General features: G+C 41.1%; 1 protein-coding gene across 2 annotated transcripts; it reads left to right on the forward strand.

Moving 5' to 3' along the window:
* Nucleotides 1–12,113: 12,113 nt before the first annotated feature.
* On the forward strand, nucleotides 12,114–20,427 carry PPIC (peptidylprolyl isomerase C). 2 transcript variants are annotated; one of them, XM_041395994.1, is made up of 6 exons: nucleotides 12,160–12,270; nucleotides 13,051–13,131; nucleotides 16,089–16,202; nucleotides 16,675–16,768; nucleotides 18,434–18,618; nucleotides 19,860–20,427. In XM_041395994.1, the coding sequence occupies exons 1-6, from the start codon at nucleotides 12,172–12,174 to the stop codon at nucleotides 19,986–19,988; spliced, it is 702 nt and encodes a 233-aa protein (XP_041251928.1). In that variant the 5' UTR covers nucleotides 12,160–12,171; the 3' UTR covers nucleotides 19,989–20,427. The 2 variants fall into 2 exon arrangements, with proteins under 2 accessions (XP_041251929.1, XP_041251928.1); XM_041395995.1 differs by lacking the exon at nucleotides 13,051–13,131 and having other exon boundaries at nucleotides 12,114–12,270.
* The last annotated feature ends 329 nt before the right edge of the window (nucleotides 20,428–20,756 follow it).

Here is a 20,756-nt window from a genome sequence, read left to right on the forward strand (position 1 = left end):
GCTTGTGATAGTATCTATAGTCACATAGTCCTATTCTAGGTCTGAAAGGGGAAGCATGAATCACACCTCTATCTTTGAACTGGTAAGACAGACACAACTATGGATAAGCTTCATTTAATCAGATCATAGCTGTGTAATGTCTCTTCTACCACTCATATCTTCTGGCAGAAAAGACCACATGTGGACACTCTTAGTCTCACTAGCAAAACATCCTTAGCCAAGTTGATCCTTAAAGTCTGCCAAATATATAAATCTTACACCAGCAAATGTAAAAATCTTACTCAGACAGAAAATGCAATTAATGGGGAAGCATCACAGACAGAAGACAGAGAGAAGAGAAGGTCAGCCAACAAGGACACTCCTGCTGGAATGCTTCACCAGAGCACTGTTCCTATGCTCTGGAATATCCTGCTCTGACAGAGGCAAACACCACTTGGTTAGAACTGAGTTTACACTGATGCTAAAGAGGCAGAATAAAGATCCAAGCTCTAATTTACATTTCACTCACTTTTGCAATTAACTTATTTTGCTTTTGTAAATAGTTTAAATCTAATTTTTTAATGACATTGTAATTTATGAACCACGCCATTAAAAGACAACACTTTAGCTGTGGATGACATTGTTTATCCTTTAGGGGAACATTTGCTGCATTAGCCATAATATACATAGCCAATGTGTTTATGAAACAAGTACCAACTTTGTCTTCATGTTCAGAAAGATTTACTGGTTCAAATTTACAGATTGGTGTCCTAAGTGTGAAAACAGTAGTTTGCACGTCACATGATATATCCATCTGCTTTTACAGCAGTATTTAAGCACAACAGTTGTGAATATACTCTGGATTTACAACACTACTGAGGTCTTCTACAAAGAGATACATATAAAGCTGTCACTTCCCTGACTATGTTGTCTGAAGTTAGAGAATTTTGACGCAGAACATTGCTGAGTCTAAAAAAGTCCTGGCTTTCCTGTCAATGGGGAGAGAGACAGAGCCCCGAAAAGGAAAAAGCTTTCCTAGAAACAAATTTTAAGTATTCATTGTAATCCTGTGTCTTCAGCAGCAGCTACAACTGGCAGTCTTAGAGCTGACTTTTTTGTGCTTGTCAGATTGATGGAAGCAAAGATGTAAAGGAAGAGAGCCGTAAAAAAGTGAGTTTCCTAGAAGCCTGCAATGCCAATGAAATCATAAGAATGCTAATGTTTAAAGGAGCCTCAACATTTTGGAACAAAGCAGTACATGGACTTTATCAATCTGATGTTTTAATGAGAACAAAAATGCCACCACTAGTTTGCCAAGCCAAAATTTTTCTATTTCTGAGAATACCATTGACATATCCTTAGATACAATCAGAGAAACATCTGCTTTGTTTCTGCTCTGATGTTGCTTCTGCTAGAAACCAGGGCTGTATTTTAAGATATGTAAAACCTGACATAAAAATAAGTCAACTTCCAGGTAGCTTTTGCGGGATTACGTTTAAATCCACCAAGATCTGTTTTGAACTGAAAACCAGTAATCAATGCACATCTTTGAGGCCTCTAATGAAGACTATATAGAATTAATGGGTTAAATAAGGGGAGCTCTCCCGTCTGTTTCACCATCCAAATCATTATTTTGTCAACCAAAACTGTGGGATATGCCATCCAAAGCATTATGATATTAGCATATGCTTCCAGACACAGAGAAAATATGGCATCCAGCAAAGCATAAGGAATCTAAAAACTGAAGGAAAAGCAATGCTTTCAATGGTGTTAACAATCACACTAAGTAATTTGGCAAAATTACTTACTTCAAAATTACTTACTTCACACAAAATACAATGTGAAGTCATATTTCCGAGAGCATTTCCCAGTGAGGTGCTATTAACACATCTGATCCTTGAGCTATTTACCTCAGGTTCCTTTGCTTGCAGTCACAAATCTGATCATCTTCATAGAATCATAGAATAGTTTGGGTTGGAAGGGGCCTTCAAAGATCAGCTAGACCAAATGCCTGCCATGAGCAGGGACATCTTAGACTAGACTAGGTTGCTCAGAAACCTGATCTGTTTGCTCGGACCAACTGAAATTTCCCAGACTGTTCCTATTTTTTTCTTACAGTTCTTCATATCAATGGGAGACAAAACCAAAAATCAATAAAACATTTCATGACAATATACTAGGAAAAAGTACTGACATTTATGGCTTAGCAGTCTTGCTTCACAGGAAATACAGAGAACACAAATGTCAAGTGGTAAACTTGCCATCAGCATCAGTTCCTGATGAATTAAATATTGAGAAGTGACAGCTGTATGAGCAAACTTTCATTCCAGACAATTGCATTTCCATACATTATGCATATATTCCATGTATTTTGTAAGATATTATTGTTTTAAAATGTACAATCTTCAGGGCTTAGGGAGTTGATGACACTTAAAAAAACCCAAAAACATTAGAACACTAGTTTTTTCAGTAGCTTAACTGTAAAATCTAAAAGCAGTACTGAAAAGTTCCACCATGGCTGAAAGCTCCTTTCCCAAAAGTGAACAAGGTATTTAAAATCCCCACCTTTTCATGTCAGACTTCCTGGTTTCTCTTTTGACAATGGGAGTTCCATGCTGAGATCCTCCTGGCAGCTCTGAACACCAGAACTGCGAATCCAGAGGTGTACTGTGTCTAGCTGGGACAGGTTCTTTTCCTCACAGCAGCCCTCACCTCGCTGTGCTGTGAGCTGGTGGCTGCAGAGGCGCTGGTCCTGCTCTGGCTTTTTTAATTTTTTTTATTTTCTGGTTAAACTTCCCTCTTTTTAACTCACTAAACTACCCCCTTCTTAACTCATTTAACTTCCCTCTTAACTCACTGCTGTTTTCTCCATCTTATATTCTTCCCCCTCATTCTGCTGAGGAGGGTGATAGAGCAACTTGGTGGGCATCATGTATGCAGCCAAGGCCCTCCTCCCACAGACAGGTCCTGCTGCCACCAGCGCAGCTCTCCAAAACTGTGAGCCAGAATGATTTCCAAATCACCTACAATTCCTTTCTCAAAAATAACCCACTGACACTTCCATTCATTGCAAGCATTACAATGATGAAATGCAAGGTTCACTGCCGGAATAAGTTACTGGACAGAAAACATAGCATTTACAAAGCACTTGAGAGTAGGATTTTTATTGAAAAAAATCACTCAGAAAAGAGACAATTGACTTGGCACGGACAATGCTAAGGGAATGAAGAATAGTTTCAATGGTGTTTATTTGAACATACACAACAAACACCACTAAATTGCCAATACATGCAGAGTTATTGTATCCTGCTCATCAGATTTTTTAATTTTTCTTTTGTGTATGAGAAACCATTACATTTTCCTAGATACTGTGACATGGAAATTCTTGATGGACATCAGTGTAGAAAATTTTACCTGTGACTGACTGTAACACTTTTCAAATAAAAGATACTAAGTAAAAACACCAACTATATATATTTGCTAACAGCTGACCACCTAATGCCCACCTTGTATGCTGGACTATTGTCCTTTCCTCAATCCTTACACAATCTTGGCAGAGTTCCTCTAGCTGTTGCACAGGTTTAATATACAAAAATGTATACAATATTATATCATATAGATAAAGCATCATGGTAAGTATTTCTCAGAAATTTGATCTCTGACTGGCAAGATCTCCAAGAAGAATATTACAGCACTAATAAAACACTTTGCCTTCTTCAGGGTGTATTTTCTGAAAGACCTGAAACATACAACAAATAGGATGGCATCTAAGTCAAGTGTAGGCACTTACCTGTATAAGAATAAGAATAAAATCTTAATAAAAGTTAAAGTAAATATAGAGGTGAAGAACTAGACATAAATCTTTCTTAAGGTAGATTAAGATATCTTTTTTATATAATGTAATCTGTCAGATAGCAAATTGATACATTTTTTTCAGAAACACTGCATCTTACTGAACAGAAATTAGAAAGAAATCAGACAAATGAGGTCTTTGACCAGACGCTACTTTTAACACAGTAATAACAATGCAGAACTTCACGGACACCAAAATTAGACTTATATTTTTTTCCCCTGTACCTTCTAACCCATATTTCCTGGACTAATGAGGTGAGCTTTGTACTTCTATCAGCACAGCAGGCTCCAGAGTGAGTTGGAGAGAGAAATATCATGTATCCTCACTTTTCACTCATCTTGAAACAAACCACCACTATATTTTCCTTCCATTTAAAACTATCCTTGCAGCAGCTTCTTCCCTTGTTCTAGATGCTCAGGTCTTTTCTAAAATGATTGGTTTTCATACAAAATATCTCTAAATATTCAATGTTTTCCTTATGATTTGTAAAGGAAAAACTCTTGTAATTTTCACTTTCTTTTTGAACAGATTCAAGTTTCGTTTTCCCTTTTTATTACTACAACCTCATCTGGTATTTGGCAGGTGAGGGTCAAACCCATTCACATGCCTTAGCACTGCTGATTATGTTTGATTTCTTCTGAGTGTTACTCCTGGGTTGCCATTTATCTCCTGGACAATTAATGAGCTTTCACTGTTTCACTCTTCTTCTGTCCTTCTCTCCCCATATTTCTCATGCTCAGCCACCAACAACAGTAATAATAATTGCAAATATCACATGAAAACAACAAACCTGTGCCTATTCTTCACCAGCGACATGTGATGGAATGCTACATTTCAGTTTCACATTTCCATATTTGAGGAAGGAATGATCTTTTTTTTCTTAAGAGCCTAGAAATACAGACTATATATTCTGATTTGCACCTCTGAGCATTATCAGGCTGGAAGTATAGATTACTGGAACTTAAATTTATTGAGAAAGACATACTTTTGAAACATCTGTGTACTTACCTTTAGGTGTAAGTAGTTCCACAAAAAAGAGATCACAGCCATAATTTAGGGACATGCAATAGTGTTTGAAGAACTGGAATGAACAATGCACTATAATTACTATAATTGGAAGTAATATTTGGGGAAGGGAAAAAAAAAAATAGAACCCTAAGCAGTTTCAGCTTTTTTTTTTTTTTCCCTAAGTTCTAGCTTTTTTTCTTGAAAACAAAGAAATCTTACTGTACATTTCCTCACAGCTATGCTTTACTGAAAAAAAAAAATCAGTTTTGCCCTAAGGGATCTTATGCAGCCACAGATGCTATGAAAACCAGAATTTAAATGAATGACTATGTGCTAAATGAGATGTGCTATTACAGATAGCTCTGATATCCTGTAAATATATAGGTTCAAAATGGTTCTGCCTCCAGCTGCACTATTTTGAAAACACATTGCTGGTATCACCTAAATAAATGCTCTGACCATTAGAGTGGAAAGGGTGGCACTTCAAATCATGTTTGGATACAAAATTTAAAAAGCTTAAAAACTATTCACCAGAAGGAAGACACTTATCCGGAGCATAGGACACATTTACTTTGCATAAGTGCATCAGATGACAGGAGCAGTCTAAGGCATTTTACAAGTGGTTTAATAGAAGAGACAGCACATACAATACACTCCATCTTTCTGAAGTCACATAAAGGAAAAGACAAAAAAAACACAAACAAAACTTCCCATAAACCTCTTCCTTTATTATTCAAGAGGGCCATATACAGTGACTTAGAATTTGCAGACCTTAAGCTGTTGTGGTTTTTTTTTTTTTAAAACTGTTGCATTTCAGAATCATAGATCACAATGGCTCTGATATTTTAGCACTTTTAACCATTTTATAATTCATAAAGTATATAAGATGTAGTGGTGCATTTCTTAGTCTTTATGGGATTAAAGCTTGGCTTTAAACCTATGATTTTATTCTGCCAGTGATACATTAAATAAACAAGACAAGTAACACTATGGCAGTGTGAAACTTTATGGACAAAGATCAGTCCTGGAAGGGATGATGCACCTTCAGTGATTCAGCCTTGAGAATCAAAAACCCATTTCACAGTGAGGAAATAAAAATAAAAGCTCAGTTACAGCAGTCTTATGGAACACAATGCTTGCTCCAAATTTTATCCTGGCAGCTGTCAAGCAGTTAACGCCAATGAAAATGCCTACAGAACCATAAAACATTATTATATGTACCAGAATTCTTTTACCTATATAACATGATGTACTAGAGCAATTTGGATATGAAATATTTCTCTATAACTACAATAAATCATAGCTCATATCATGCCATAGTGCTGAAAGGATGTCTAGAATTACTGCCAATGCCAGCACAACTAGAAATCAAAATCTGTCAGATCCTATACGCTCAATAGTTCTCTCTTATGTACCCATTTTAAATTGTAGAAAGCCTGTAAGAAACAATGAAACCATCTCATTACAGCCTATTACTTAAATCAAAGACTGTCAAACAGTAGCAAATTATTCTTTTAAAAGGTTGGTGACTTCAAGAGACAAGCACCCAAACAGCATATCTGCTAGCTCTAAAACACAACATGTCCTGTACACCATAACACACAACACCATAACACCATAAACAGTCTTTGAATGGGCTACATAATCTTTGCCACAACAGCCTTATGTCACTTGAACTACTTAAAAAAAAAGGGCAAGAAATGACAAAATGTGCTTATCTGCAGCTTCTACTCATGTGTAAGGACAAAGGTATTATTTAAACTAAAAGCTATACATCCAGATGACGCCTGCTCTAATACTTGATCTATGTGGAAAGATAGAAGGAATTGGGGTTGTTTAGTCTACAGGAAAGAAAACTGAGGGAAGAAATGATAACAGTTTTTTTTCAAATCAGCTTCACTGAAGAGGTGAACAAATTGTTCATGGCTAGGAAAGATGGAACCGGAAAGAATGGTTTTCTGTTGTAAACCCTCTCTTAATTTTGCACCTTTAAAAAAAATTTTAATATGGAGAAATTGTCTCTGTGCAAAGCCACAGTGAACTCAGTGTAGTTCTCAGCATACTGTATCCAGCTGGTGTAAAGAGTTTGCAAAGACCTCCAAATTCTTCAATAATGCGATGAATAATTAAAGCAGAAAAATAACAAGTTTTTACACATTGTCTAGCTTCATTGAAAGGATTCCTTTCTTTTCACAGCAAGGACAAAGATTACTGTTTGTCCAGCATTTCTGTACTTCCAATTTGATAGTCATGACATCAAACTCCTACAAAAAGAACATGCACTTCTTTTAGCATCAGGAAGAAATTTTCTGTGTAAAATTGACTTTTCACTGAACATATTAAGTTTCTGCCTCTTTTCAAGATTTCCTCTTTAAACATTGTTTTATCTTCTTCCAGAAATTATTTAGCAGCACCAACAGTATGCATAAACTTTCCAAGATAATATAAACCAGATCCAATCTCATCTTCTCATCTTGCTGTTTTCAAATATCTTCAGTGCTATCAAGCCCTCTTTTCATTCTTTCTGCCTCATACTGCCCTCTTGTACATGGATGAAACATATTTATATGTCAATAAATAGGGAAGTCATACTTGTAAACACCGACATTTTTATTGAAGGAGAGTGAAAGGGAACTCTTGGGAGTACTGTGACGTGACAGTGTCGTTCAGCCTACCTACACCTACATACACTCTGTATGAAGGAGTATTAAATTAAGGAGCCTCTCAGCCAGATCTTTTTTTTTGTGTGTGTCTTCCCAGCTCCTTGCTCATTCTTCTGCTGGTTTGAATCAATGCACTACTCTGACTGAATTGCTCTGAGACAATACAGTCTCATCAGCCAGCCTTGGTCTTCTTTCAAACTCAAAACCTGGAAACAGCCTTGGCACCACCTTTTTCCTTATTTCTTTACACACTCACCTGGTGACCCACATGCATTTGAAGTAAAAAAAAATGTTCTGTCCCACACATGCCAAACTTAAAAATACTTCAAATTAAAAGATTAAAAGGTTTAGGTTAGATCTTAAGAAAATTCCTTATGGTGGGGATGGTGAGGCACTGGAGCAGGCTGCTCAGAGAAGCTGTGGCTGCCCCATCCCTGGAAGAGTTCACAGCCAGGTTGGATGGGCTCTGAGCAATCTGGTCAAGTGAAAGGTGTACCTGTGCATGGCAAGGGAGTTGGAACTAAATGATCTTTAAGGTTCCCTCCAACCCAAATATTCTATTGTTCTATGATTCTTTAAACAGAGATGGAAATTGTAAGATTACACCTCCTGGATTTTAACTATTGAAACTTATGTGATTAGATATATATGTGGACTGAAAATGATTCTGTCACTATGAGACAGAATCCTTAACTATTGTCTAATGATTTTATACAGCACTACAGATTTTTTAAAGTTTATATCCAACTACTGGAACAAACCCGTAAGCCTTTGGACTTTGTTATATTTCTGCAGTAAATCTTAATGCCATAGTTAGTTGAGCACCATTGCTACACATTTGCAGTGCAAGTAACGCAGCTGAATCATAATATTAAATTCTCAGTACCTTATCAAACTGGCAGAGAATATAAACTCATATCCAGTTTACTCTGAGTAACGTCTCATATTAACATACCTGCTGAAAGTGCACTGACATACTGAAGAATATATCATATGAGACACTTTTCCTTTTGGGCCTGCTTTGATATTTAAAGGATATTGTTGTGCAATATTGTACTCATGAGCAATGGGATCAGAGAAATGCCATAACCTCCTACACACACATGAACTAGTTTTGGTTTACTAAAATGAACAGCTCGAAATAGCTATAGGATAAATGTCTTGAATCGTGCCCTGAAGCCCCACATCCCCTAGTGCTGATGGCAATCCCTAGGGGCAGGGTTTTGGTAAAACCCTCAGTTGTACAAAATGCCAGCACATAGGTCAGACATCAATGTTAAGCCCTAGCTTACTCCAGATTGCTCTTGGACTCAGGAATACAAGTATGTTTTACACCTCTTGAAGAAAAAGGATCTATTTTTGTATCTCATCAATTTAGCAAGATGATAATTTGGTGTTTCTGCTCATGTGCTATGTAATGCGGAAGCTGTAACCATGTCCTCTGCTGTGCCTGTGAAATTAATTTTTACTGTAGTCACCTGATGAGAAATCTCATTACACTCAGATACATTTGCGCAGGCAGCATGTGGGCAGAATGGGAAGGAGCAGAAAAGTTACATCCCCTGTGAAAGACAGTCTGTGATCACCCCATAAATTCAAAAGTGAGCATCAGGTTATGCTATGTTTTGGATTGGATGAGGAATGAATTTTGAAGTGGATATTTCCAATGTACCAGCTTACTGTGTTTGTTTCAGAGAAGCCTTGCCTGACATGAACCGGATGCCTGACAAATGTCTACACGAGAGGACATGTTCCATAAGCATGCCTGAACTCTTCAAGTGTTGTAGGCATTTGGTCAGCTGCACAAGCCACCTGAAAACACACAGTGAAGCCATTGTCTGTTCATGGACACCCTTTGCTGCCCAAAACCAGCTGGATGGCCAGGCCCAGAGAGTGGAGGTGAATGGAGCTACATCCAGCTCCTGGCCAGTCACAAGTGCTGATCCCCAGGGCTCAGTGTTGGGACAGCCCTGTGTAAAGTCTTTATCCATGATCTGGATGTGGGGATCAAGTGCACCCTGTGTCAGTGTGCAGATAACACTAAGTTGGGTAGCAGTGTTGATCTGCTGGAAGGTAGGAAGGCTCTGCAGAGGGATCTGGACAGGCTGGATTGATGGGCTGAAGCCAAGATTATGAGGTTTAACAGAGGAAGTGCTAGGTCCTGCACTTTGGTGACAATAACCCCAAGCAGTGGTAACAGGCTGGGAGCAGAGGTGCTGGAAAGTGGCCGAGCAGAAAAGGACCTGGGTGTGCTGGTCAACAGAGGCTGAACATGAGCCAACTGTGCCCAGGTGGCCAGAAAGGCCGATGATATCCTAGCCTGTATCAAAAATGGTGTGGCCAGCATGACCAAGAAAGAGACTGCCACCCTGTATTGGGCACTGGTAAAGCCACCTCAAAATCTGGGTTAAGTTTTGGGCCACTCAGTACAAGAAAGATGTTGAAGTGCTGAAGTGTGTCCAGAGAAGGTCAACAAAGCTGGGGGACAGTTTGTTGCTCAGGTCTGATGAGGAGCAGCTAGCTGAGGGAGCTGGGGATATTCAGCCTGGAGAAAATGATAACCAGGGGACACCAGATCACTCTTTACAACAACCTGAAAGGAGGCTGTAGTGAGAGGGTTAGCCTCTGTCTCGCAAGTAGAAAGCCTTAGGACAAGAGGAAATATGCCTAAACTGTGCCACTGGAGGTTTAAGTCGGATATTATCAAAAATTCTTTCATGAAAAGGGCTATTAAACACTGAACAGGCTGTCCAGGGTAGTGGTAGAACCACCAACTCTGGAGGTATTTAAGAGACATGTGGATGTGGTGCCTAATTACATGGTTAAGTGCTGGGTTAATGGTTGCACTTGATGATCCTAAACAATTCCATGAGTCTGTGGCTATTGTCTCTACTACTTGCGAGCTGAGGCACAGTCTCAAGCTGAGGGTTCGGCAGGCATGCAGTGCGTGTGCGGTGGTGCAGAGCACACACTCCCTTGGGCACTGCACCTGAGCTCTGGGCTGGCTTTGCAATTGTTTGTGTAAGTGCTATGCCATACACCCAGAACCACAGCGCCGCTGGGTTTAACCCTGAGTGTGTTTACATAAGCCACTGACAGCTTCCTACTTGCAGTGTATTGGCATCCATTTAAACTTTCACATGCTGGCAGCTGAGAGGCCACAAAATTTCAGTGTGTGCTACAATTTACAAATTTTCTAGGGACTGCAGCAGCAGCACTATTTGAAACAGGTCATGAATGCAAATGATTTTTTAGCACGTAATGGCTTGGGAGAAATGTTTGTGTTTGATGAATTCCTTCAGCACTGCTGTTTATTGTCCAAAGCCAGAGGTGTGAGCTGACATGGGTGCCAAACACTGCACCACCACTGCTAACACAAACAAAAACAAAAGTATTACAAGTGCCTCACAGGCTTCTGTTTCTACTCAGCACATTAAATACAGCAGACATGAAAGACCAATGACCCACTCCCAAAATCACAGAATCAGAGAACTGGTCAGGTTGGAAGTGACTACATGGTTTACATGGTTGTCATGTAAACCCTAGAGCAGACGACACAGGGTTGTACCCAGATGGTTCTTCAGTATTTCCAGTAAAGGAGACTGCAATCTCTCTGGGTAATCTGTTCCAATGTGCAGTCACCCGCACAGTAAAGAAGTTCTTGCTTGTAATCAGGTGGACCATCGGCTGTGTATCAGTTTCTGCCTGTTGCCTCTTATGCTGTTTCTATGCTTTCAAGGCTCTCAAGCAGAGCCTTGTCCATCCTCTTGACACCTTCCCTTCTGATACGCATAGACATTGATGTGGTCCCATCTCAGTCATCCTTTCTCCAGGCTGAAGAGGCCCAGCTCTCTCAGCCTTTCCTCATAAGAGACATGCTCCAGTCCCTTTCTTGCCCTGTGCTGGACCCGCTCCACTTCTCTTACACTGGGAAACCCAGAAACGAACAGAGCACTCCAGATGTGCTTTCTCCAGGGCTGAGGAGCAGCATCACCTCCCTCCACCTGCTGGCAACACTCTTTCGAATGCAGCTCAGGACATCATTGCCCTTTGCCACAAGGGCACACTGCTGGCTCAGTCTCTTGAGCGTTTAGTGTTTGGCTACTTCACCCACCTGCGGGAGCCTGCTGGGCCCTCAGCCTGAAGGCTGGGCGCTCCTGCCCCTCTCAGGTTCCGCAGGTCCCGCTGGGCGAGGCTGGCCCGGGGGAGGGCACTCGGCTCCCCTTGCACATCAGAACGCACACCACCGAGCCCCGCCAAAGCCAGCTCCCGCCCCAAATCCAGACAGGCACCGGGCCCGTCCCGGGAGCCCCGCACCCGGGAAGCGCCGGGTCTGGAGCTCATCCCCCGGCGGGTCACCCCTCCGGCCAGGATGGGTGACTGCTTCTCCAGGATGGATGACCGATCCCTGGCATGCGTGACCGCTTCCTGGCATGGGTCATCGCTCCCTGGCACGGGTGGCTACTCCCCGGGATGGATGGCCGCTCCTCTGGATGGGTGTCCTTTCCCCCGGGATTGGTGGCCTTTCCTCCGGATGGATGGCCGCTCCCTGGGACTGGCGGCCTTTCCCCGGGAGGCTGGGCGAGCGCCGCTCCCCGGAGCCCCCCGCCCCGGCGCGGGAGGAGCCGCCCCTCCCCGGCGCAGGCGCCGCAGCGCTCGGCCGGCGCCATGGCCCGCGGGGCGCTGCTCGGCGCCGTGGCGTGTCTGTGCTTCCTGGCCCCCGCGGCCCAGGCCTTCAGGAGGAGGGGACCCAGCGTGACAGCCAAGGTGACTCTCGCCCGCTGCCAGGCCGGCGTCTCCGCCGCCGGGAAGCCTCGGGACGGGGCGGGCGGGGCCCGCGGCCGTGGCGGCGGTGCCGGGGCAGCCGGCCGGCCTCTGCCCCGCGCCGAATCCCGGGCACCGAGGGCTTGGGGCGGGCTTGGCCTAACGCCAGAACTTCACCGTTTTATTAGGTTTTCTTGGTTGTTTGGTTGGTTACTTGGTTTTTAACCCCTTTGAGCATGTCGCCTTTCTGTAGGCGCTGGCGCATCGCAGAGTTCGGGCCAGCAAAGCCTCCCTCTGGCTTGCAGATGTGGAAACTTATAAATTCCTCACCCTTCCAGCGCTGCTGCAGCCTCTGCTGCTGCCAGGGCAGTTTGTGGCTGCTGGAGCTGCCAGGCTGCCCCGAGCAGGACGGGGTTTAACTGCGCTGGGGCTTGCGTGTGCCATGGATTTTATTCATTCCTGCCTGCCCTCTCTGCTGAAGCTCTGGAGAGGATCCAACGGGGCGCTACTGAGTTGATCAGGGAGTGCAGCATCTCTCTTGCCGGGAGGACTGAGGGAGCTGGGCTTGTTCAGTCTGGGGGAGGAATGACTGAGAAAGGGCTTTTCAATGTCCATGAGTGTGTGAGGGGAGGGTGCCAAGAGGATGGACCAGGCTCTGCTTGTTGGTGCCCAGCTGATACACAGGAAGTTCCACCTGAATGTGAAGAATAACTTCTTTACTGTGCAGGTGACTGAGCACTTGAACAGATTACCCAGATTACTCCTGTGGAGTTTCCCTCACAGGACATATCCAAGAACCAGCTGGACACAGTTCTCTCCCGTGTGCTCTGGGATGGCCCTCAGTGCTGCAGGGCTCCTAGGCAGGTAGGATGGATGGGCTGTGCGCCTGTTGCACATGTGGACATTGCAATGGCACTGCCCAGGCGATGGGCTTGTGGGCTGTGGGCCTGGCTGGCGGGATAGGGATGCACCTAACTACTGCAGTGTGACAGCATCTCTTTCCAAAAAATGTTTGTTTGGTGCAGGAGGTGGGATGTTTGGTCCAACCTTGGAATTCCATGTTTCAGCCCCCAGGTGTTTTTCCACCTGCAGTCAGGAGAGAATGCAGCCATGCTGGGAAAGACACCTACACTCATGAAAGTGTGGCAGGGAAGGCCGGGGTAGAACTGCTTCCTCCAGCATGGCTTCAGCATCCTAAGCCATGGACTGTGGCTTTATTTCTGTGCTTCATTGCCACTGTTGTCTGCAACTGCTTACAATTTCATTGCCATGGACTTCTAGACCACAGATTTGATTTTTTTGGGGGGAAGGGTAAATTTAACCTCCAAGTAGTGTTCTGGGAATACATTCCCATTTAATTATGCATAAAGTACTCCTTTTTCATTCCTTCTGCCTGGGCTATAATTTTATGCCCTTCTCTGATTTTTGTGGTACATAAAGAATTGCATTGCCAAACTGTCCTAGGCAGTGGTAACTTTACAAAGCTCATCAAATCACACTAGTTTTCTCTCTTGCAGGTTAAGTAGTTTTCTGTAACCTTTCTTCATATAAAAGATATTCCATACCTATTGAGCATCTGTTCTGCCCATTTTTCTACATTTTTTTAGATTGGTTTTATCACTCGGCAGTAGAGAGGCCAAAATTACATGCAGCACTCAGGGTGTGAACTCACAGTACAAATGTAGTTATGCCCATCTCTTTACTGTATCAATTTTAATTATTTCTGGTATTTGTTTTCCTTCTCTGACCTTCACAAGCCCAAAGCCAAACCTTTCACTAAACTACAGGGTGATTCCAGATGTATTTTGGCCCCCTTGTTTTGGCTTTACACCGTATACAGTATTTTTGCATTTATGAGGTTATTACGTTACCTGGTCTCTAAGAATCATGAGATCTTCCTTTCAAAGTCCCTTTAGTTTCCCTGAATAATTGAATGCTCTTGTCCATTTTTTCAATTAGATGTACAGCATCTTGTGTAAATTGTATATGAATATTTTTATGAGAACCAACCACTCTTACTGGTGTGTTCTTTTTTCATTTCAGTCTTGAAATACTTAACTGCAGATTGTAAATACGATTAAATATTTATAAAAATATTAATAAGACTGAAAATTTATAATGTTTGTTTTCTTTCAGAGTTTTTGCTGAAGAAGTTGGCCAGGTGTTTTTTGAGATTTAAAAGTGCTGTATCAACCAGCTCACAAGTGTCTACATGCTTACTGAATTTCCAGGGAACCTGTGGAAATACACTCATGAGAACATGGCTTTTCTATGCAGAAACAGCGTCTAGGGCTACCAGATATTTCCGTGCTTGATTTTGTGGCCAAAAATACGCAGAGACACATTTTTAAAAGTACTGGGTTCGTTGCTTAGGCAAGCAGCAGTGCCACATGTGAAGCCTTGTGGCTGTGCTAGGCTTGCAGCATATGACAAACTTGTCTCCTTGTGCTGTCAACAAAGTGTATGATGTTTGTTCTCTGTGAGGTGCTTGTTTGGTGGCCTTGGTCTTGTCACTTATATGTGCCTATGCATTTCAGGCAGTCCTACTAGAACAACATTTCCAGGCAAAATAGACATGCAGTGGGTTTAGAAAATGTAGGAAGGCAACACCCCTTACCAAGATAACCCCAGCGGCACAATTCAGAGAGGTTTGTTTATAAAACCGTTAAAAAGTTAGTGAAAGTGTGCTGTTAATACTTTGGGAGCCACACTTCTAAGAAGCATGTTATTCAGTGCCAAGTGTCAAGGAAATGAATGAGGTGTATCAAAAGGAACTTTATTTCCTTTATAGTGCTTTTATAGTGTTAGCCAAAAGTTCAACAGTCAAAACCACATGGAAGATCAAGAAATGATAGAAATGTTTAGTAGGAGAGCGTGAAAGAGGCATTCACATTGGAGAGACTGTGGTCATTTATTATCATTATTGGATAAATTTCTTAGCATTACAGACAAGTAATACTTGGTTGAGCGCCACAAGGAACAGCAAATACCACATCATAGGAATACACATTGCTGTTTCCTAGAAGTTGTAATAGCCTTTATGTAACTTTTTCAGAACTTCAAAATGCCTCATTTCCTGACAGCTGTTCCTATTTTCAGTAATTATTGGAACATTTTTGCACATTCAAATATGCATTCATAGATTTTGAACTATATTAAAATGTCTTGTACTCATTTGTCTTTTTGAAGTTGCTTTTCAGTGACATATACATTGAAGATTGAGGCAATCAGCTGAATAATCTGGCGTGGTTATTTCTGTGCTGTGTTTGAATTCATGTTTAGGAAGGCAACTGCTTGCTTGAGCCAAAGGATTTACTTCTCAGTGTTTGTCAGTTCAATGGAATTTAGGCTTTTGTATACGTACTGATGCCTAAAACAGTGAAGATTGTGAGTGGATAGCAAATGGTCATTTGTGGGGAGTGTCAATACTATAGTTCCTTGTTATTTTCCCCCATATGGGAATAGAATTGTTGTTCTTCCTTACTTTCATATTTCATTTTTTCCATTCAGCTTTAAAGACTTACATGTTTGGGAAAAATCTTCTTGAGCACTATCTTCAAACTTGAGATACAGCAGTCTCACCGAGCCATTAAAAGCAGTAAGAATCAAAACATATAGTCACTGGTTCTCAAACAGTTTTCTACATAACCTGATTTTGGTGGCTCTGAAAGGATTTCTCTGAAACAGCACCCTTAGATTGCAGGATACTATTAATACAGACCAGCCAGAAGTAATTTCTTACCACCTTACTCTTTGAAAAACTTGGCTGTTTGCTGTGCTCACATCTATATCACTTTTGTTCCCTTCACAAAAATATTCAGGTGTTCTTTGATGTGAAGATCGGAGACAAAGATGTTGGCAGAATTGTAATTGGATTGTTTGGAAAAGTTGTCCCAAAGACCGTGGAGAACTTCATTGCGTTGGCAACTGGAGAAGTACGTTTGCAGTTTTCTTCCACTGTGTACTCAAGTTTGGCTTGGGAAGGCAGTGTGTATTTAATGCTGTTTCAGTTGTGAACTGTCGATCTTCATTTACTGGAGCCTGTGCGCAAGTGCTGTCCCCAAGGATGTGCACTAGTGTGTGTCTTCTCAGGTCCTTGGTTCACAAGATGTAATTATGAGATGCTGGATAAGAGCACCTCAGTCTGTCCCTGCCTTGCAGATCTAGCATGTGGAGATACTGTGGTCAGATACCAGTCAAATAAAGACAGTGGCTTTGATCACCTGAATAAATATCTTCTTTGTGGCATTGCCATTTAGATGTTTTTACCTGCACTTCAGTTTAATGTCTTTCTTGACAGTATTATATCCCTTGGTGGTATATGCTGTTCACAACTTGTGTATTTCCATATGATTGTATATAGAACTGGATGTTATATTAATTTAAAGAATTATTTCGTTTTCTTAGAGGGGATATGGATACAAAGGAAGTAAATTTCATCGTGTGATCAAAGACTTCATGATTCAAGGAGGAGACTTTACAGCTGGAGATGGATCAGGAGGTAATATACTTAGTATCTTCCAGGTTCCCTTTTCTTTGTTCAAATGTCTGCTGAAAGTATGGGCAAACCAGCATATTCCTTCATAGTTTCTGCTCAAATAAATGAAAAAACACCAAACCAGCCCACATTTGGTTTAGAGCACTTTTAGTACTTTTCCAAGTGTCTTGTTGCCTAAGCTGCAGCTGTTTGGATTATCTGATTTATAAGTATGTGTAGCTCTTCCTTTGTCCTCAATTTTTGCAGATAGCTCTTTTCTGTCTGTGACTTGTCCCCATTCCAGAAGCATGGCTTTGCGTGCTGGGCTGGAGCCACGTGACCAGCTGAGCTGCTCCTACAACTTACCGTCTCCAAAAGATGGATGTCTCCACCCTTCCCCTGCTCTGGCTTTGTGACAGTGCTCCTTCCCTGAGGCACTCACTGATTGCATGTATAGGTGAACCAATTCAAGTCATCCAGCAGACGTCTAATCCGTGATGAAACAGTGAAAGCGCATAGAGGGAAGGCAGGTAGGGAAGGAGGAGGCTGTCCTCTGCCCTCAGCTCAGTCTGTTCTGAGGAACCTCTGAAATGTGCTGTGAGAAGAAATTTCTTAACAGGGAGAGACAAAGAAATTAGAAGATGAGGGTCATGCCCTCTCCCTGTTTTTCTCTTACTAAAACTGAAACCATAAACTTGCTGGTGCTGTGAGTCCTGTCTGTGTGTATCACTTTACCCTCCTGAGCCTACAGAAGAACAGTTCAGTACACTCAGGGGGGCAGTGCCAGCGCAGCATCTCTTGCACTGCACTTACTCTGGCTGCAGATTTCTTCTCTTCCTTTATATGCACATTCTTGACATGCTATGATTTGAACTGTCTGCATGAACTGTTAGTGATTTCCCTGCTGGGATAGAATGGAAAACACACATTCCTTTTTCTAGCAGTCAACAATGGGGAAGACCATAATACCAAAGATGTAGTTTTAGCATTAAAGGTAGGCAGCATTTATTTGCCTGCTGATGTTGTTTATTGAGGTAGCATCTGGTGGTGTTGGGAAAAGTGTCCCCATTGTGCTAGGCACTGCACAAGTAAAGGGTGAGACAGACAGCCTTCTCTTTTCAGAGTGATGGTGGTTTGACCATGACTGATGTGTTTTCTCTGAACTATTTTAGAAACGTCAGAGTCTTTATGTCATGGCTGTACACCTACACACCAAGTATTTTAGTCTGACTTCCATTTGGTCTTCATATGTTTCTAAACATGCCTAAAGCAATTTCTTAGCATAAGGGAAAGGTTTAAATACTGAAATTGTCACAAAACATGGCAGACTTATTGTTAGTGGCCGTAAGTATGTACTTTAATTTGCTCATCAGGATGAAGTATACCGTTGTTCAGTGGTGTCTGTAAACCAGACCCTTGAAGGTATTCAGCTAGCTTAAATTCAAGGGATAAAGCATCATCAGCTTTGACTGTTCTTTCCTTAAGTGTGGTGGTTTAGCTTAGCTTTACACACAAAATGATTTTAGTTACGGAGTTGCTGATAACCATCAGCAGTCATGGTGCTGTGTTTACTCAAACAATGAATCTTCAAGTCCTGAATTCATACTTCATTTTTCCCATTTTTGAACAAAAAGCAGCTTTCATTTGATTGTTTTTTTTAAAGTTTGCTTTCTTATTTTTTTGTCATAGGAAGAAGCATCTATGGAGAAAGGTTTCCTGATGAGAACTTCAAGCTCAAACACTATGGAATTGGATGGGTTAGCATGGCTAATTCTGGCCCAGACACCAATGGATCCCAGTTCTTCATCAGTGTGACAAAGCCTTCCTGGTTAGATGGAAAACATGTAGTATTTGGCAAAGTCCTTGATGGAATGGTAAGTTTAAAGTAGTGGTTGATCGGGACAAATTGTGCTCCATTATACCCCTGTTACCATGGTTCAGAAACAGCTGAGTATCAATGTAGTATGTACATGGTAGAAAATTATTGTGAAGAGCTCCAGCTGGACAATTTAGAACTCAAATAGCAGAAATGAAACATGAACCATGCCTTTGGCTTTCACAGCCCTTATTTCAGATTGCTAAGCACTGAAATCAACATTGACACCTTTGCAACTTACAAATGAAGAAAGTTCAGCTCCTCCTTTCAGTAACACTGTTACCTATAAAATAATTCTTTTTCTGCAGGATAAAATCAAATTTTGTAGTGCATGCTAGTTATGGGTAACACTTTCACTGTTAAGGGTTTTTAGAAGCATGTGAATGTAAAGCAGGCAAACACATACTGATGAGAGGCCAGATAGAATTTTAAGCTAAAAAATTATGTTTTCAAGTGATCATACTTTTATTAGTCTGGTTCTCCTTACAAATTATTCCTTTTTAATCTGTGTTTTGAAATTATTGGGGAAAACATGAACTGCTGGATGGACTTTGAGGAGTTTGAAAACTTCATCAGAATACTTGCCTCTCACTCCCACATTCGTACTGAATTCCATTTTCATGATCTACAGTAGTAGCTGTAAGTTTTTGAGAAGCTATTTAGACTTAAGTTTCAGTTTAGTCAGATTAATGGACAGATATCAAAAAAACAAGTTGTCAATATATATACATAATTAATTTTGTTCTTTAAAAATACTGGTACCACACTAAAAATCTGTATGTGTGTGATATATGATAAAGGTAAAAGCAGTAACAAGATTTCTGGAAGCACAGTTATGCTGTACAATTAGAAAAATAATAATGCTTTCCTTTTGTGATTTCTGGATTCACTTTCTGGTCACAGGCCACAGATAGAATCCTGTATGTGCCCGCTTAATCAGCTGAATGTACATTTTCAGTTGCCCCTTCAAAATGTTTCTGTTGGCTGAAGGATTTTCTAGGAGGGCAAACAGTCTTCCCTGTGCTTCTGTCAACTGTGTTTGATTTACAGAGTGGCACAACTGCTAATGTGGAAGGAAAAGGATGTGGGAAGTTGACAGGGTAAAGGTCTTTGTTCACAAGCTGGTTAATAAGCAGTGATGTTAGGTGCACTTTTTTCTTTCCGTGGCACCAGACTTCAGCCACTGGAATTTCTTTGGCTAAACTGAACCTTTCTGTTTGTTCTTTTTTTGTTTGACAGTCTGTGGTACACTCGATAGAACTCCAGCAGACAGATCAACATGATCGGCCCCTTCAAGACTGTGTGATTGTGAACAGTGGCAAAATAGCTGTAAAGGAACCATTTGTAGTTGAAGTTGGTGACTGGTGAGACCAATAGTCAGAATGAAAAGTAAAACTTAGTCACTTTTCTTTAATGCCAGTTTTAGACCAATCTCAATGATCCACTGAGTTTTCTCCTCAAAACATATGAAGTTACGTATAAGCAATACTTATCAATTGCCAAATACAGAAGGGATATGACAACTATAACAACTTGTTGGAGTTGCCACTCCTTGAAATTTAAGGCATATCCCACCAAATTCTAGATCTTGTAGAAAAAGCCTTTAATGAAAAAATACAGCAGTAATTCTATTTTTACAGGGTTTAAAATATAGTAATTTTGTTCTGTTTGGAAATTTTAGCCATGTTTGTTTTTGTCTTTTCAACGGAAAATATTTACTGTAACACTACCAGCATTTCTAAAAACTTAAAAAAAAAAAAAAAAAGTAAAATATAGAAGTGTTTTGAATAAATAAACTTTGCTATCAGATAAATACTTGAGAGCATTTTTTACTCTACCCCCCCAAGGTCTTTTTTCTCACCTCAACTGATTCCACAAAATATTCAGGGGCTTTTGCTTCTCAAGAGATAAGTTTGTAAGGTTAGAGTAGAGATGGTAAATTTTCCTAATCTAAACATGTCAGATAAAGACATCTCTGTCTTTCAGAGAACCACAGTATTCAGATACCATTCTGTGATCAAGGCCAAGCAGCTTTTCTGTCTTATTGAATAAGGTAGTCTGTTAGGAGCTGATTAAAACAGAAGAATTCTTGTTTTACAGCATGGTGAATTTTGTAACACTTAACTAATGCTACTT

This window comes from Onychostruthus taczanowskii, unplaced genomic scaffold (assembly GCF_017590055.1).
Source record: "Onychostruthus taczanowskii isolate IOZ18803 unplaced genomic scaffold, ASM1759005v1 scaffold122, whole genome shotgun sequence".
Lineage (NCBI taxonomy): Eukaryota > Metazoa > Chordata > Aves > Passeriformes > Passeridae > Onychostruthus > Onychostruthus taczanowskii.

Bases quoted from the DNA above. Each gene is read 5' to 3' on its own strand.
- PPIC (XM_041395994.1), top strand. From the start codon at position 12,172: ATGGCCCGCGGGGCGCTGCTCGGCGCCGTGGCGTGTCTGTGCTTCCTG. The intron at 13,132-16,088 runs GTAGGATGGATG...AAAAATATTCAG, and splicing joins GCTGCAGGGCTCCTAGGCAG to GTGTTCTTTGATGTGAAGAT. The intron at 18,619-19,859 runs GTAAGTTTAAAG...TTTGTTTGACAG, and splicing joins GCAAAGTCCTTGATGGAATG to TCTGTGGTACACTCGATAGA.